Below are 20,253 nucleotides of genomic sequence, written 5' to 3'. Positions count from 1 at the left end.
AAATCAAAAAAGTGAAAAATCCTCGTGAGTTTTTGTATATTGAAGATGGGCATTGACGGGAAAAAAGCGGTTCTTGCCGTACTTGAAATTCGATTTTATGGACATAAACCGTTCTTCTCTTTTGATCTTCCTTTCTTCATTTAAAACATCGATAACATTCGAAACATTCATTTAAAACATCTATTATTGTATCATTATAGCCAAAGCAAAATATATCATTACAATGAAACTAAAATAAAACACATTAAGTAAAAAATATATGTGAAATAAAACATATCAAGCGAAAAACAGAAAATAAAATGTAATGAAAATACAGATAGCACCTTGGCGATAATTATTTATTGCCTGGCTAACTACCATGGAAATATCATTTCAACAATTAATTATTTAATTATCTATTTCGCTTATATTTAATAAAACGATATAATGATTATTTTTTTAAAGAAGATGTTTTTCTTTTATTCATTTTTTTTTTAATTGTAATTCTAGTACTCACAGTTCCCAGAAAAAAAGTTCTACGACGCTTCTTTTTTCGTATTACATTCAGTAAATAGTTTAGTAGACATTGTCTTACAATTTAATTTTTTTTTCTTAGCATGATGCCCGGAGGCTGAGCGGTAAGGCTGAGCGCTGTCGTGTCACAGGTCCCTGGTTCGATCCTTGAGACGGGCAAGGTTGACTCCGCCTTTCATCCCTTCAATGGGTCGATAAAATTAGTACAAAACGTGCTTGGGAGCTAAACACTGGGGGCTCCGAGTTGGGCTGACCACCCAACCGGACGTCTGCTCTTGTACCTCAGAACCCAAAGGTGAAGGGCACAGTAGGCCTTGGCCCTCCATGGGAAGTCGCGCCACTGAGTTTAGTTTCTTAGCATAATTAACAATATTTTCTGGAGAAAGAGTTCATAAATTGAGATTTTGTAGTTGAAAAAAAAATGTTTTAATAAAATGCTTTAATGAGAAATTTATTTGGTAATGTTTTAAATGGTTTCTAAATATTTGAAATTAACAAGCAAAAAGTAGCTGAAAACTTGAAGATTAGATACTTTTGGATAAAGATGTCACTTTTTTGCCCTCTTAATCGATTTTTCTTTTATTAAAAAAAAAATAAAAACATATCAAGATAATACTTGAACTATAATTATTTTGAATGGTCTTCAAAAAAAAATATGGTGAAACATCTAAAACGTATTTTTTTGTCATTGACAGCAAGACATATGGTAAAAAAAATTACAAAAATTTTACATCTAGAATCACGAATTCGGAGCAACAAGAAAACTGAAATAAAACGAAAGTATTCATTTTTATTATTTTTCATTGAGTGAGCATAAACTCCAGGCATCTGACAGCTTCAGTACTCTTTCCTAATATTTCCTCGTAAAAGCCCGTTGATGCAACAAAAAAAAAAATATAGTTTGGATTTAAAAAAAAAAAGAAAAAAAAAATAGGTTGTACAGTTAACATTCCCTTGCTGTGAAAAAGTTTATAAAATTTGAGTAAATGATTTTTACTGAACTTTAAATCATTATTTCCGTTTATATTGAAAATTATAGCTGAATATCCGTTCTTAGTACAGTATATGAAAAATAAAACAATCAGTAGTGAACTGTAAACAACACTACGAAATCATATAACTGAAAGACGTATACCAACGTCATTAATTCCACAATTCTATTTTTAATTTATTATTTTCTTTTCATCGACGGTGACTTTACGTTATAAGATTAAGCAGAACACATTTTTAGCAATTCATCCCATCAAAATAAAGATCAATTGTATTCAGTATCATTTGGCACGATACTGTTGCTTAGGCGAACTCGTGATAAGTCAAAATTTACCACAATCAAGTGGTTTTCTCTGTTACCTTTTCCTTTTCGACGGCCCGTAAAACTCTCTTTCCTGGGTATCTGTATTAAAACATGCAGTTTTAATAGGTAACAAATACACAAATTGCTTTTGCGCTTGGAACCTAGTACAACACTACAATTGCCATGATACCAAAATTTATGACGATTAAACAGCATGGCAATACGTTTCTCCTAAACGCAAATTACTACCATTTCTCCATTAACTTTGCTTTTTAGTACTTAACTTATTCCTTATTCCAATTAATACCAATTACCAAAATTAATTAAGCATCGCTGGAGAGGCGATTTTGTATGGTTCCTCTAAATAAATAAGTACCTTTTCACCGTTACTTTTATCTCTCAGTACATGCCTTATTTTTTTCATTTCAATTAGTATTAATTACCAAAATTAAATAAGCATCAATATAGTATAGTATCAATATAGAATCAATAATAGTATGTCGAATTTTTTCGTTTCTCCTAAAAATTTAGTACCATTGATTTTGCTTTTACGATTTTAAAAGTATAACTTTAAATAAAATAAACACGTCGCATTATAAGGAAGTTTTGAAATACTAATTTGGGGACATAGTCCGCCTATGCTACCACGTTCATGTTGATCGTTGGGCAATGGATCGATCATGTTGATCTAACGAATAAAGAACGTACAATAAACTCCATTTCAATTAATGAAATCTACAAGAGAGCAATCGTCACTGATGTTATCTTTGAAATATTTGAAAAAGTAGAACCATGCATGATAGTTTAATTTTTCTTCAAGAACGATAATGATGCTTAAATATCTCTCAGTGTTTTTATTAATAGCCTGTTCTAAATCAACATGAAAATTCCATTTTTCAAACGATTCTCCTGAGCAATCTATTGAAATTGTTTGATCTGATTGGAATTTGTTCTGGTCTTTTCGATTCAAAGTTACCCTGCTGGTTCCAATTTTCGTATTTGGGAGCAAATTGTAGGTGGAATCGAGATTTTTGACGTTCACTACTCAGAACAACTATATTATATGTTTTCCCATTAGTTCAAACATACACATAATTTATTTAAAACTTATAAAACTGTAGGGGAGAGTGGGGTCAATTGTAACAATTTTTACTTAACTATTTTTAACTTACAAAAAATCAAATATATTATTAGTATTAATTGACAGACGAGTAAAGTAGACTATCCTCTACTAGAAAAATAAATAAATACCTGATTTTAAATGCTATTATATTAGTTATTAACAATTTTTGACAGTCGTGCACTTGTTACAATTGTCCCCACTTAGGGGATCAATTGTAACAGTTCATAAATTCAACTAAAACATAGTTAATTATACATAGTATCATAATTGTGATATATTTTTTTATTGATCAAAATAGTAGTGATATTTTAGGAGTAAAAATAATAATGAACAGAGACCTAAAGGGTTAAACTTTTAACTTTAAGGGGTTAAATATTTTAATTTATGCTGTGAAAGGTGTCAAATAAAATAATGCACATGCAGCATAATATAAATGATATAGGAAACTATTGGTGGTTCTTAAAGAGTTAAGTAATGGTTTGTAAACATAAGATTATTTATTTTCAGCTGTTACATTCGTCCCTTTACTTATTGTTACAATTGTCCCCAAGACGCCATTTCAGCTTCATTTGTTAAAAACATTGCTAGTTAATTAACAAAACGAATTCTTTTTTATTGAAATGTTAATTAAGGTGTCCACTTACATATTCGGTTAATAATTTTTATTTGTTTAAACAAAATAACTTTGTTACAGTATGATATTCTAATACCAAAAAAAGTACTTACATAGCGTGAAAATATCTTTTGCAATGTAACTCTTTCAAAAGTACATAAAAAATTTTGCCAGCAGGGGTGTACATGTAGATTTATTAAATACACCTTGTGCGCCACCTGGGAACCAAATCTAGAACCCGACACTCGAAATTTTTGCTCTGTTACAATCGTACCCCGCTACAATTGACCCCACTCTCCCCTACTGAACTTCGATGAACAAAGCATCCACGAATGTGAAATGATAATATACTTTGATTGTAAACAAAAAAAAACCGTGTTTAAACTCTTCTAGTAGTAGAGAATTTTATAATATCACTAACTGATCTAAGGAAAGTTCCGTTTACACAATCATTGAGCATGAGCAAAGCATCCAAGATGTCTGATTGTTGTGTATCAGTGGTCTTCTTCACGCGTTGAGGGTATCCCATTCTGTAAGACAGTTTTATTCGGTGTTTCCAAACATCCTTATAGCAAATGATAAAACGGATACACTATTTAAAATTTCATAATTTTTTTTAAAAAAATGAATTGATTTTACCATTTTTTATGTTCTTTTTTAAAAATGTTTTACTTATTTCAGAGGAATAATTCGATATAAGGACGTTATGAACATGGGTAACAAAGAAAGTGATGCCATTTTAGAAGAGGTTAAAAAACATCTAAAATTTGATGATCTTCTAAATATTCAGTACACATCAGTAAGTTAAGTGATGCACTTGTGAGAGTTTTCATATAATGATATCAATACTGTGCGCACAATTTTTTCATACTTTTAGTAAAGTTACAAATGTACAGGGTCTTTATAATTAAAGTTTCCAGACAAGGCGCCTCACTTTTATAACTGCAAAGTCACATGACGTTCACATTTGTTTAACACTGCATACAGCGCCATTCTCCGCTGGTGGTGAATTTTTGAACTTTTTTTTTCGTTTTTTTTCCCTTCTTTTTTTTTGTTGCGGGAACTAAAATCCCATGACCTCTTATAGACATTTACCAAGTTTGATGACATTTGGTCGGGTAGTTTTATTTTTATAGCCATTTCAAAGTGGAACTTTAATTATAAAGACCCTGTACTTACGATTAAGGCTTTAACCATCTTTACAGAAAGAAAACTTTTTCGAGTCTTTATCGAAATAAAGTTGGAAAAATTAATAATATCACAGGTTTCAATATTCGTTCACAATATTTTTAAGCTTCTTTTTATAAAGCATCTTGTTTTTAAATTCACGGCAATCTACTTAAGGGTATTTATGTTCCTTCGCCAAATTTAGTGTTACACACTTTAATAGTGTCTTACACTCGAAGCAAGTATTTAGACTGTATATTTTGTTGAAAAGAGTTTTCTAGGATTTATAACGAACAAATATTTTATATATATGTATTTTTAAAATATTTATAAACTTTTCTAACAATCATATATTTGGAGAGATTTTTCCCCTTAAATGAAAATCAATAAAATCAGCGAGCAATTCTCAATATGTGCATATTTTTTAGCATATACAATGCATCGCTAGAATAACTTTACAAATATTAAAAAATTTAGATATTGTGAAATTGGAAATATTGAAAAATTAGATTCAAATGCTTTTTATTTTCACAAAACTGCAGACAAAAAGCTTAAAAATTTAAGGAATGATAAATTTCAAAAAAAACTTTAGTGAGATTTTTCCACCTACAAAAATATCAAATTTTATCACTCAACCCTGTCCCGCCCCCGCCAGGGGGCATCCAGGGAACAAAAATAAAATTAGGATTAAAAAAAAATATTGGTTCGTTGGTGTCGTATCCTCTCATATTTCATGGTGTGCTTGAATAGTTTTTGTTATTTCTATGGCATTAAATGAATACAAATCCTCTTCTGTGGGGGAGTTTAAGAGGTGAAGGCCTGTAGCGACTGCAGGGCAGTTAGAAACATGATATGGTGTCAGTTCCACATTAAGACAGTTGCCACAAAAGAAATATTTATCCCAGGGATTAAAAAAAAAATGTCAAGTTATTTTTTTTTTGAAACATCAAATAATTGAGCAGAACTTCCCACTCCACGCCACTACAGATACTCTTTCATAAAGTAGGCTACTTTCGCACATCACAACGGAGAGAAACATCAATGCCCTGAGCGGGTTGCGAACCCGCAACCACTGACTTAGGAATCAGGCTCGCTTACCGCTCGGCCACCTGACCAGCTTTCTCAAATGTTAAATAGTGTTATTTTCTTATAACTAGAAGGCTTCTCCCCCTGCTCGCTGACGCTTCCCAACCACCGGAACGGCTTTCGCAGTTCCCTTCGGATGACTACTAATTGCTTTGCTTGCTCGCTCAGTGGCTACGTTACTTCTGTCCAGCTTTGCATACATTTTGAAAACTTTAGTTTAGAATAAATCGTTCATAAAACTTTGATCTGTACAAAATTCTAAATATATATTTTGTTTCTTTGTGCAAATGATGTTCACTACATTATGATGCTCTTGTACTTAAAAGCAATTCTTTGAACGTCGCTCTCTTTCTGTTGCATTCCTGACAGTTTTTCATTGACATTTTTCTTTCAGTAAAGCGGCTCTCAATTCTTCATAGATAATTACAAATCGGACGTAGATCATTAAGCATCATTTAAATTCTAACGAAATTTAACTTTTTAAAAAAAGAGTTTAACTTTCAACAAAACAAAATTTGATGTAACTTAAAATATGGAATAATGCAGCGTGGCTTAATTGCTTTGCTCTATACTTATTCCAACACGTGAAAAGAAATCACTTTGATTTTATTACTACGTACGTATTAGCGTTTTAATTGGGTATACAATAGCCTATGTCACAGATCGTGTTATTCCTACTAAATTTAACTAGTAAACAACATTTTCTGCGAACCTGATTTCTAGCAACAAGTAAAAGCATCAAACGAAGTGTCTTGTTATAAGTCGCTACTCGCCAGGTTGGAATTGTATTAGTCTAGTTCCTTTGGAAATAATTTATATTGCTGTTTTACCGAAGTTTATGAATTTAGTAAGCATATTTAGAACTCAGTTTATTAATTAAACTAAAATGTAAATGTTATTCCCAGTAAGTGGAAGTAGTTGTGCTTTTTTCATATTGTACCCAATTACTACTTAGCTGCTTTACTAAATGCTTATGCCAACGCATGAAAAGAAATATCCTCGATTTTAAAACCACGTACGTATAAGCGTTTTATATATTTTAATGGTTTGCTTTACGTTTATGCCGACGCGTGGAAAAAAATCGTTAATTTTATAACCACATACGTTATTTATTTCATCTTTCTATTTGTACCTTTTGCCTTGCCATTAGAAATAAAATAAAAAGTAACCACATACGTATGAGCGTTTTATATAACTCTTAATGGGTTTGTTTTTTTCTTATGCCAACGCGTGAGAAATTTTTTTTTTATCAATTTTATAATCACGTACGTTTAAGCGTTTTATGAAATACTAGCGGCATCCGGCTACCAGCTGGTAGAACCTTTTTAAATAAGTATATTTCCGTGTATTTCAAAATTCAAAAGCGAACTGTCAAAAATAAAAACAATTGCTCAAGTGAGAGTGAATTTAATTTCTGTATCATACATTGATGCTCGTATGATATCATGGTGAATTTGTTTTTAAAATGTTTAGCACAACATGTTTAGCACAACATTTTTCAATGTTTGCTAACGTTGTTTGCTTTTGAAAAAAATGCTAATTATAAGAAGGGCACCTTTGATGGATTGTAAATCAAATTAGCAGCTTTATCAAAGTCAATCTGTGCCCTTTTTTGCTACTATTTATTATGCTAGCCAATTAATTTGATTTGGGTTTTTTAGGCAAATCGAAGCAAACTTTGTTATAAGTAAGTTCAAAAAAAATACACAAATCTGAAAAAGAAAACAATGCATTTTAAACCAAAAAGTAAACTTCAAAAAATAATTTAATTTAATAGCAATGTCAAGAACTGTAACATCGGTAGCATAAATAAGCAAATGAGTATTTACGTTAAAAAGTTAAAATGAGTCTTGACATTTATCTGACTCGTTTAATCGGTAGTTAAAATGGAATTAAGCTTGCGAAGTTTTACATAAAATAGATCGACATGTCATTTTCAAACTCATTAATAGAGGTCACTGTCTATAAAAGAACAAAATTTAACCTAATCTATCTATATTATATAAAACGCTAATACGTACGTATGTATCAATAAAACCGATGATATTTCTTTTCACGCGCTGGCAACAGTCTTCATTTTTAATTGATTGGATTCGGCGCGCAAGAGCACGTAGTGAGCATCATATGGCTAATCCATGTTATATAAAACGCTAATACGTTTTAATTGATAGGCTTCGGCGCGCAAGAGCACGTAGTGAACATCATATGTCTAATCGGGTGAATTCTCACCGAATTATCAAAAAAATTCTCACAAAATTATCTTCATCGAAGCCGATGCTTTACATCCGGCGTTCAGTACTATTTCATATTGTTTTACAACGCATGGTTTTAGCCCTCTGGTGGGAAAGACTTTAAAACAAAACTTACAACAGTTACTTTTCTCAACAACTGAAATTTAGAATTGTGTGATTAATAAAAATATGTGAACTGTTTGCAATTTCAAATTAATATTGAAATGCACAGGTTTAGAATTTTCTACAGTGGAAAGTTTTCGGAATTTCAGTATTCAAAAAAGTATACAAAAGCTAGACGTTAAGAACGTATCCAATGAGCGAGCAAAGCGAGCATCGGATTGCGAAGCAATCCGAAATGAACTGCGAAAGCAGTTCCGAGGGTTGGCGAGCGCCAGCGAGCAGGGGGCGAAGCCTCCTAGTATTATATAAAACGCTATTACGTACGTATGTATCAATAAAACCGATGATATTTCTTTTCTCGCGCTGGCAACAGTTTTCATTTTTAATTGATTGGATTCGGAGCGCAAGAGCACGTAGTGAGCATCATATGGCTAATCTATATTATATGAAACGCTAATACGTTTTAATTGATAGGCTTCGGCACGCAAGAACACGTAGTGAGCATATCATATGTCTAATCGGGTGAATTCTCACCAAATTATCAAAAAAATTCTCACAAAATTATCTTCATCGAAGCCGATGCTTTACATCCGGCGTTCAGAATTATTTCATATTGTTTTACAACACATGGTTTTAGCACTCTGGTGGGAAAGACTTTAAAACAAAACTTACAACAGTTACTTTTCACAACAACTGAAATTTAGAATAGTGTGATTAAGAAAAATATGTGAACTGTTTGCAATTTCAAATTAATATTGAAATGCACAGGTTTAGAATTTTCTACAGAGAAAAGTTTTCGGAACTTCAGTGTTCAAAAAAGTATACAAAAGCTAGACGTTAAGAACGTATCCAATGAGCGAGCGAAGCAATCCGAAATGAACTGCGAAAGCAGTTCCGGGGGTTGGTGAGCGCCAGCGAGCAGGGGGCGAAGCCTCCTAGTAGTTATGAAAAACAGCAATTGTTACTAGGACACAACAGTCAAAATAGCATATCATTCGCTAAAAAAGTATTATTTCATAGAACGATTGTACAGTTGTAATTTGATTCCAAGTACAGTTGTAATTTGATTCCAAGTACAGCTGTAATTTGATTCCAAGTACAGCTGTAATTTGATTCCAAGTACAGCTGTAATTTGATTCCAAGTACAGCTTTAATTTGGGTTTCACTATAAGAAAAATATTCGCGTATTTACAATTCCATGTGTTTTAACCTTTTTTCAAGATAATTTATAAATCAGATTTTTTATTGATTTATTTAGGGAACTACTGGTGCACCAAAAGCGGCTGGGCTTTCTCATCATAATATTGTCACCGGCGCAGTCTCTTCCTTACAAGCAATGGAATATAGTGCGGAGGTAATAAATATTTGTTTTATTCGGAAACTTAGTTATATTAAATTTGCTGACATTTTTTCTCTCGTAAGGTTGGCTTAAATTATTACTGAAAGACAGTTTTCGTAATGTATGTTTTAATCTTTCTAAGCTTTTTACAAGCAACTAACTACAAAACTAGCGAAATGTTTAGTATTTTAAGCAATTTCAATTTAAGTTTTCGAAAATAAATAAATGAATTCCATAAAATTCCTTCGTTTTGACTCGTTTAATAAAGTAGAGCTGAAAAAATTATGAAATAACATAAAAAATTTGTAGAAATCAGTATTTAATTATAAATGAACAAAATAAGTTTTTGAACTTTTTCTTTCTTTATGTATAGTTTCATAAAGTTAAAAAATTATAATTCAACCATTTTTGTCATTATCTAATTTTTAAAATGAGTTAAGTTTTAATAATAATCTAAATGAGAAATATCCGCACACTCTACAATGACGGAAGAGTGACAATGTTTTCTTATTTCTCAAGGGATTATAGGATCCCTCCTATTATTTAAAGGATCAACTTAAAAGATTATCTTGTAACTTTGGAGTTGTTTGGATCATGCCATTTTTCATACTTAGTAATAAGGTTTAAAGCTTTCAGAAGTTTGAGGAACAGACAATAAATTATGAAAGAAAAGAAATAGTTTTACACACTCTATGCCAGAAAATCAAGCTATAAGCTTGTATCAATTACTACGATTATTATTTGCAATAACTGCATAAAATTTTGTAAATCTAGTTTAAATATTTATGGAAATATGGACATTTTTATAAAAAAAACTGATTTTTTTTTGCCTTATTTATTTACGACTTTAAAAATATTCAATAAATGAAGCAAAAATTTTGGAGCTTTTATAAGAGTACTAGTGGGCTGCGCCCCCTGCTCGCTGACGCTCGCCAACCCCTGAAAATTGCTACGCAATCTTATATGGTTTGCTTCGCTCACTACTAACTTAGTTATATTGTAAATGCACAAACTCTAAGAATTAAAAACAATCATTAAATCCATGTAACAACTTTTTTTTTAAAAAAAAATTACATCTTTTTAGTAAATACTAAGTCATTAAAATAAATTTGAATTCAAATAAATGACACGTAATTCGTTAAACCTATTAGAAATGTGCTACAGTATAAAATCTTAAAGCGTAACAGCACGACTGAGACTCATTTTTCAATGAATAACTAATAACAATAATAAAACAAATAAATTCGTGATATGAATCAAAAATCGTCAAATAAATTCGTAATATATAAATTCGTGAAAAAAAGCGCTTTCGACAAAATACTAAAATAGAGATCTATCGGCAAAGACTATTCACTTCTGTCTAGCTTAATAGTATGAGATTGCCGCAGCTGATGCTCTCTCAGGTTATTTCAGTTTCCGTTTTTAAAAGCGCTACATGTTGAGCCACCTCATCTAGATTTGGTATGTGACATTTTTAGCGGCAATCATTGGTCGATTTTCTAGCGTTGCCATTCGAGAAGTTGTAATGAGGCTTTCTTGGTCACCGTGTAAGAGAAATATATATATAGATTGTTTTAAAATTTGAAAACAATTCGTTTGAAATTGTGCAAGATATGAGCATTTAAAGTAGTTCTTTTATACTAAACACATGCGGGGGAAAAATCATAATTTTGGTTTCATAATTTTTTAAATTTTCATAAGTATTTGACAACTAATGAAAAAAGTCTGATTTGAATACCATAAAAATTTAGAAAGTTTCAAGCAATTTTCGAAGTAGTTTTTGTACTTTTTAAAGGAAAGCTCAAAATGATTAGGGGTTATACACAAATTTAATTTTGTATAATTGCAAATTACACTGCCCTATAATAACTGGAAAGCAAGATGTAATTGTATAAAGTAAGAAAACATTTGAAGTATAACATACTTAAAAAAGAAGTTGGCACTCCACGCTCTGCACTGACACTATTAACCCTTCTAGGTATGCTTCTGACAAAATTATGATATACAGCTGTAGGTATTTGCTTCCATTCCTGCAACAAGAATTTGGCCAGCCATTATAGATTTTGGACGCAGTTCCTAGGCCTGTAAACGTCGCTCTACTTCGTACCGCAAATGTTCTGTACTGTTTAGATCGGGATTCTAAGCAGGCCAGAGAAGATGTTTTACATCAATATCAAGATACCATTCCATGATATGACCCGGAGAGTAGCTATCCTGAACGTAAGTTTCGTCTATTCCGTAACGTTGCCTGAGTGTATACCACTCTATGATATGACCCGGAGAGTAGCTATCCTGAAAGTAAGTTTCGTCTATTCCGTAACGTTGCCTGAGTGTATACCACTCCATGATATGACCCGGAGAGTAGCTATCCTGAAAGTAAGTTTCGTCTATTCCGTAAAGTTGCCTGAGTGTATACCACTCCATGATATGACCCGGAGAGTAGCTATCCTGAAAGTAAGTTTCGTCTATCCCGTAAAGTTGCCTGAGCGTAGGTAGAACCTTATTGTCCAAAATATCCCTGTCGGCCTTCACGCTCAACCTACCAGAAACAGAATGCAAAAGTGAGAGATCATACCACGAAGAACATCCACAAACAAGCTCACCACAATCACCGAACTTGACACTTGGAATTATACCCGCAGGTAAAAAGCGTTTACCTGCGGGTTAACTTAAGCGTTTAACTTTAGCATTCGCCATATCCAAATTCGCCCAACCGACTGGAAGAACTTGTAGCGAAACTCATTGCTCCATAAAAGTTTTTCAACGGTCTACAGTAGGACTGGGCTATAAATCGATATATCGCGACATATCGATTTAACGCCTGTATCGGCTGACCGAGACAGCGACTTTCGTTCCAGGCGATGCATCAGAAATCTGATTTAAGCCGTCGAGTAAAGAAGACGAACGATTTAGCGATATAGCGATACAAGACACGCAAGGATCTCTTACGTTCCGATGCCAACTCGCGCTGGGGAAGACGATGTTCTCATCGTTATATTGAAACGGCCTTGATTGATGAGCTGTCGAATCAGAATCAGTTTTGAGAACATATATCGTGATCTCGCATGTTCGTTTCCGCACCTCTTAGTTTTTTTTCCTTCTTTGTCGCGACTTGATATCGTTTCTTGTAGATTATTTTCAGTGGGACTGACTTAGTGATCGCCGTCGTTACCTTGTTCCAAACGTAATCTATTATTGAAAATATATAAAGAAGTATTTCTTAATTAATTAGGTAAATTTTTTTGAAACAAAACTTTCTTTTTTATTTTTAAATGTGAAAATTAATTTTGATATTATATGTTTAAGTATTATTTTACATTACTGAATTTATTACATACGGAAATCTAATTTAAGGTGCCCATAAAGAATTAAATAAAAAAGTAATTAAATTTTTTAGGCTATTTTTTACTTCATTTTAATTTATTAAAAACTTTTTGGATAAAATAATAATTTAATGGATTTTTATTACTGACTTTAAATTTATAAATCTTTAGTTGTTTTCATTTTTATAAATAAAATTATAACAAAACTTATTTTTCCTCTTTTGGATTTGGACATAAGTCAATCAACTTTGTTTATTCCAAAAAATTAGTAATGTTCGCGTGTGCGACTTCTTTTTTTAAAATCATTTAGCACTTCATTTTATTAAAGAGTATAATAGCGTTTTTTAATTTTCTTTCAATATTGTCAGTTGAATATATTATCGAATATCATAATTCTTCTGTTTTTATTTTTAAGAAATTAAACCTTACTTTGTTTTTCCGTTCAGAATTCGGTAATTATTCAATTTAACTTTATTATTTATGTGAAATAATAATGATAAAAAATAGTGTTTTTTCAGAAGTGTTTTTTTTTTAAAATTTATTTAGAACTTTGTTTTAAGCATACAAATAATTTTTAATAAACTTATTTTTTAAATTTTCTTTCTACATTGTTAGGTAAATATATTGATAAATTTCAATTTTATTTATTTTTCTATTATTTATTTTTAAACTAAGAAATCTTCCGTTATTTGCGCGATCATTTTTAGAAAATATAACATTAATATCTTTCTTAAGCAAAACATTGATTTAAATCAATCTGAGTATGAAGTTTTGATAGAAATCCGACTTTCTGCGCCTTGCAAGTAAATGAATTTCAAAAATACTATATCGCGATACATCGCTATATCGCGATGCAATACTGACGATGCATCACGATATAAAATTTCTTGCATCGCCCAGTCCTAGTCTACAGTCCAGTGGACTACAGACTAGTGGCTACGTTCTCTTCACCAAGCAAGTCTAGCTGCATTGTTGGACGAAGTGATATTGGCCTTGTGTGCTGCAACGCTTCCACGGGTATTGAGGACATGCAGATCCTTCCGCAAAATACAGTTGTGCGCAGTAACGTCTGTTGTCGGTTGAAACTCATTGTTGATATCTCAAAACCACTAAGTTTCCTGTCTCTGAGACATATTATCACAGCTTCAAACAGAACTAATGACTTGACTACTTCACATATCGTATTTATATTTAATACAGAGATGACGTGTACACATTGAATTTGAAAAAATATTGAATGCAGATGGATCTTATGTAAATCCACTTACGTATTAGCTGTTATTATCATTGTCATTTTAAATATATCTTATTTCATAATACAAAATGAAATTTATGGAAAACCCCTTATTGTTTTGAGCATTCTTTTAAAAAGTACAAAACCTACTTAGAAATTTGCTGGAAACTTTTTAAGTTTTCAAGATTTCAAATCAGACTTTTTTCATTAGTTACCACCCTATAAAATTATGGAATTTTTTTTTTTTTTTTTCGGGAATGCGCAGTATAAAAGAACTGCTTTAAATACTCATATCTTGCGCAGTTTTAAATGTAAAATGTCACATCCAGTTAAAAGTTCATTCCATGGCATGACATAAGTATTTCTCATAGTTAGGACGGGCTCGACCCCTGCAATTTAATGGGTTTCCTAGCCGCCTTACTTGAAACGTTGCTCCCGCTGATGTCATCTTTTTTTTTTGCACTTAATAATTTCTATCAAAGAACATAATTTCGAGACAGTTGATAAAGCTAAAGTAGTCAAAGCTATAAATGACATTTCAAAAAGTGCTTCAACGTTTGAAAATTGTTTTTAAAGCTTTGTATCAACGAAGAAGGAACTTATATTTTGAATCCTTTTAATGCGTCGTCAGATTTATAGAATTTCTGAATCATCTTTGCATTGGCGTGAGTATAGAAGAAGTAAGCAACTTTAAATGATGTTCGTTCTCGGAAGAAAAAGAAATCTCTTGTAGGATTTTCACGATTCTTTTGTACAATTCCTTTTTTAATTAATTAGTTGATTAACTCGTGCTTTTATTTTTTTTTAAAAAAAAGGCTGAGTACACCATTAGAGTAATAAAAAAATCTTTAAATGAATAAAAAAAACTTTAAATATATAAAAATTAGCGTTAAAATCACATCAATGGATATCAACAAATAACTTCTTTCCTTTAAAGGAACATAGTATTGGATGCTGTCAAGTACCTTTATTTCATCTTTTTGGAGTCATGTTTGGAATATTCTGGCCTTTGTTTAAAAAACAAACGGTAGTCCTACCTAGTTCGGTGCATGACGGGGAAAAAAATCTAGAGGCCATAGAAAAATATAGGTAAATCAATTTTGTCTTTATGTGAAAAAGAATAAACTAAGAGGCGAAATAGCCTTGTTTAAAATTCGATAATAAAGTATTTATAATTTGAGAAAAAGATGCCAATAGTAGTTATTCCTCTGTGAGAAAAATTCATTAATATTTTCTCCGTCTCTGTATATTAAAAAAATTGCAAGAGACTCTAAAAATCACTCCACGGTTAGGTTCTGCGTAATCTGTCTTAAGAAAGTAAAGCTAGTTGGTTTGCTATGTTCACACACGTGCAAGTTAATGCGACAGCGCAATGCGGAACGGTTTTTTGATCATTTGATCCCTGGGATGAAAAATGGCTCCTCCATTATAAACCAAAAAGACATTCTCTCCTAATTAATTACTACGAAGGTTTGCATCGCGCTTATGTGTGTTTGATATTATGTGTGTTGTGAAAAGTTAAAACCTGAAAAGCAAACCTCTACTGTACATACAATTGGACCGACATTCTTTAATTCAATACAATACATATAATACATTCCTTTACTCGAAAGTGCCCAGTGATTGTCAATAGAAAAGTCGCTATTTTGTGATACGATAACACAAGACCCCAGACTGCGAGACAGTCTGGTTCAATTTTCTCAAAAACGGCCATTTTAAGTGTTTTATAGGTATTTGAGGTAACATGTGGCCAAATGAGTTACTTTTACTGATTCGAACCTACTGAATACGATTTTTGATGTTCGCGCTCTCAAATCTTAACCGAAAGCTCAGAATTCAAGACGACGGACAATATGGTGAATATTTTTATCATAGGAAGAGTAATCTAATAATTAAAAATATCTTCGGACATATTTTTAGTTTTAAAAGCCTTTTCTAATGATTGAATAAACAAATTAAACGGTTCTATTTTTGAAAGGACAGGAATAGTAAGAGTTTTACACTGTTAATTAAATTTTCAATGCTGGAAGAATCGAAATTTAGTTTTTTAACCTCTTCTGCGGGTAATTTACTTCTAGCGTTAGTTAACTCAAGTTCTTTACTAAGCTGCTCTAGCATAATTTTCTCATATTCCAATTTCAATTTTATCTTGTTCAATGTTATATTTTTTCCTGTTCACTTTTTTCTTTCTTTTGATCTAAAACGAAATTTATTACACTTTGAAAAAATTCCTTATCAGATTTAAAAATGTCACTACTCTCAAATTATTGTTTTTAAATTGATAATTTTCGGATTCTTGGGCATTTGTAATCCTAACTTTTCAGTGACGAGTGAAAGCTCGTCTTTTTTTTAAGACTTTTAAGCATCATCAAAATTATGTCAGTTGAAACAAGGGAATTGTTCTCACCTTTAGACTGAGCTCTTGGCACAATATTCCAAACAAAACTCTACTTTTGTTTTCAGTCGCATTGCTCACAAGAAATGCTTCTCGCTCACGGTCGCATGGATCAAGTTTTTCTTTCTCACACACAGCAAACGTCTATATCTCATATTTTACTAACCACAAGGACTCAAACTCTACTCTGCACAGTGGGCCAGAAGACCATGATCTTTGGCCAAAAGTCAAAATTAAATTTTCAATTAAAGTATGTCAAGGCAGTTTAAATATCGCCCAAATTAAGTATTCATAATCATTCCAAACATTATAATTTACTTTTTGTACCAACGAAAGTACAATGTAGTGAAAAATATGCTAAAAACATTTTTTTTTTAAATGTAACTCTTAAATTTATATTTCGGAAATATATATAGGAATTTAACCTTACTGTTGCATTTTTATCAGAGTAATTAGTCTGAAATTATAGTACAATTTTTCAATTTGTTGGATTAGGCAATAATCTTGACAAACTTATAGTTTATATCTTATCATTTGACATTTTACAATGTTTGAATCACTTTCGAAACTTATCTCCAAAAAGTTCCACGAGGTAATTAGCTAAACTTTTTTTTGTTGTCTTCTTTGATGTTTCTTCGTTCGAAAAAACCTGCCCCATTTTGCCCATATTGCAAAAGTGAACTAAATATACCGAAAAACAAAAATTATGTTTTTTTTTCATGTTTTCGCTTTATTTTGTAATTAATTAACGCTATTTTGTAATATTACTTCGGAAATATAATTTGCTTTTCATCTTCAATATAAAATTACGAAAATTATTCTATTTTCATTGCTATATTTAATTATTTAAACGTGCTATATTATTTTTACTTTATTTTTGCTCGCCATATTTCAGCCGCCATTTTATTTGTTTTTCGGAATTTTTAGCGTATTTCAAAATTTCTACTATTAATTCAATTTACCTGCACATAAAAACCCCCAAATTTTGAAACAAATTTTATCGAAATACTAATTTTGGCCACGAAACCTTGGATGCTGGCCCACTGTGCTCTGTTGAGATTACACGACGGCCCGATCGTAGCACAACACTGACCCTACTCATTTTTTCTCTATACTCTGGTTACAAAAAACATTCCTAGATGGCGTTGGCATTTGCTCAGAACAGAGCCAATATTGAAATTCGCGTTTAAAATGTAAAAAGACCCAAATATTACCCAAAACTCTTCTAGCACCAACATTTCTCGAAACTGTAAGGTCAACTGTAGAAAAACTAATGAATTTGTGATAGAAGTATGACTTTACCTATCATACTCACTCGATATTACGCCATCGAATTTCCAATTTTTCAATCCCTTCAACATTTTCTAAGCGGCAAAAAAAGCGTGAAAATTTGGATGATATGCAAAATGCTACCTCTGGATGTTTTACTCAAAAACTATTTGATTTTTATCGATCCGGTATTGAAACTTTGATAGGGAATTCGTACATCATTGATTAGGAATGAAAGCTTGTAAAAAAATCTGTTTGAATTTAATGTAAAAACTCAATATTTTCCGGTAACCGAAATATAATCGTCTTCAGCTAAAATGCAAAATTACGTAATGTAACCTATGAGAAAATTTGCTTTTCATGCCTTTCGCTCCAACGGTTCTGATTGGAATTTTTAAATTATTTTTAGGATCACGAGCTTTTAATTGCCACTGTACAAATTTCAGGCACAAACTGTTCTAGAAGTATGAAAGAGACAAAAGCACAAACTATTATTATACAGTAGCTGAATAACCCTCTTTGTACGGTGTGTAAAAGAAAATCAATAATCAATCAATCAGAAATAATCAACATTGCGGAATCGTCTCCAAAACTAAGAATTACCTAAAACAATTAGGGCCGGGCTAGCCTGGTTGGTAAGGCGCTGGGCCCATGTCCAAGAGTTCGTGGGTTAGAACACCACCGGCCGATAGGTGAGTAAATGGTGACTGATGCACGTTAAATCTGTTGAGTCGCAAAGTCCTCCATGTTCCCATAACAAATCAATACCTCTGGGGGTACTGGATTGAAGATTGATCGTTCTCTGATTCAGGTCAAAATTACGGTCTGTGGATGAATGAATGGATGTATGAATGGGTCCTCCCTATAAACGGGTGTGACGTATGGGTGTGCCAGAAATCGAATTCTTGGCCATAGATGGCGCCACTGCAAAAAAAGAACAATCGCACCCCTCTGCCTTAAAAGGCATACGTCAACAACAACAACCTATCACAATTAAAAAGAGTTACATTGTTTTTATTAGCGTTATATTTTGCCCTTCCAGGTGACTTTACGTTATTAGATTAGGTTAAACACTTAGATGGAAGTTCGACTCACTCATCCCAATAACGTTTCAATAGAGTAATCATTATCTTTCACGCCGAATATGTTATTGATCGAAACGAACTCATAATAGTCACACTATAACTCAATTAAGCAGTTTTCCGGACGAATTTGCACATTTGTGCCTCTTTATATTTCTATTATCAATAACCAGTGGTTTTACGTTATTTTAGATTCATGTAAACACAAATAAAAACAGTAACTAAAAACAAAACAAAGTAAAAATCTGGTTTAAAAATATTAATTAAGTAACGTTGCTTTCACGTGCCATCTGCATTTTTGAAATTGCACTTACTTGACATAACGAAGGAAAAATTAAATTATTAAAGAACGTGTTATAAACTCCCAGTGTAAAAGCGTTTTAGATTAAATAACAGTGTGAGCTAGCAAATATCATTGATTTTATTTTTTAAATAATTGACAAAAAATAAAACCGCCTGCAATTAAATTTGCAGCAATGCGTAATAAACCTACGAGAAAAATTCCTTTTTTGCACGTCCCTTCTAAGCGTACAACTTGAAATTTTCAAACGATTTTAAAAAAGAATAATGGAAAACGAGTTTGTGTTTTAGTGAATGAACTTGATTTACAGTTCTATTATATTTTCTAAGTTGATTTTAAATTTATAAAAAATAAAGAGGTGAAGAATGGAAGAATAGAATGTTGGTTAACAATATACAATGTTAGTTAACAGTAAAATATCTAAAATACAACAAATTTTGTTTTTCAATGAAAATTCTTTTTCACAACGAAGTACAAAGATGAATACGAAGCTATTAGATGGTTTTGGAGAGAAGCAAACAGAGGTTGGAATCTTTTAATTTTGAAAAAAAAAATTATCACTTATTAACTACAAATAAGGGGGGGGGGATATTATTTACTGACAATATTAAGTTTGATAATTAAACATTATCTGTCGAATGTTGAATTGTGTGAGTTAAATCAAGTAAAGTGAGTAAAGTTCAAGTGCTCTCTGGCCATTGGGATAACATTCAAAAGTTCTGCGGAAAGTGTAATCACTGACTAAAGGGAAACAACACAGTAAAATTTTCAAAAAAACGAAGGAAAAAAAAACAATTATTGAATTTTTTGATAGTTTATCGTTTTAAAATTATTGTATCAATGTATTGAATTAATTTCTGTAAAAATGTTAAAATTACAACATTTTTTTAATGTGTGTAGAGTTTTTTAAAGCTACAACATAAATTTTTATCTGTTGTATAACATGATAAAATGAAGATTTAATATATATACACTACCGGTCAAAAGTTTGCGAAAATTTTGAAATCTACAAAAAAAAGTTCTAAATTCAAATGTTCATAGAACTGCGAAAAATCATTCAAATGGCATGAAAATTTGATATGTTCTAAGGTGAACCCTCTACAGTTAGTTACATATGATCAAATTGCAATACTTTGTTTTTTGCGAACTGAATCCAGCTT

The 20,253-nt window shown here is 31.6% G+C and overlaps 2 protein-coding genes across 2 annotated transcripts in view; one reads left to right on the top strand and one right to left on the bottom strand.

The window, feature by feature from the left end:
• LOC107447477 (medium-chain acyl-CoA ligase ACSF2, mitochondrial) overlaps positions 1 to 20,253 on the top strand; it is a 68,085-nt gene that overhangs the window by 18,470 nt on the left and 29,362 nt on the right. Inside the window, exons 7-9 of the mRNA XM_087167519.1 lie at positions 4,225 to 4,342; positions 9,409 to 9,504; positions 14,984 to 15,135. Of these exons, the coding sequence (XP_087023645.1) occupies positions 4,225 to 4,342; positions 9,409 to 9,504; positions 14,984 to 15,135 (366 nt within the window). The remainder of the gene's footprint in view (positions 1 to 4,224; positions 4,343 to 9,408; positions 9,505 to 14,983; positions 15,136 to 20,253) is intronic.
• LOC107437589 (uncharacterized) overlaps positions 1 to 20,253 on the bottom strand; it is a 236,234-nt gene that overhangs the window by 189,094 nt on the left and 26,887 nt on the right. The window lies entirely within an intron of this gene.

Source organism: Parasteatoda tepidariorum, chromosome 7, assembly GCF_982258835.1.
Source record: "Parasteatoda tepidariorum strain Cologne lab strain chromosome 7, Ptep-v5.0, whole genome shotgun sequence".
Lineage (NCBI taxonomy): Eukaryota > Metazoa > Arthropoda > Arachnida > Araneae > Theridiidae > Parasteatoda > Parasteatoda tepidariorum.
Note: the sequence above shows the minus strand (reverse complement) of the source record. Positions and strands in the feature narration are given on the sequence as shown.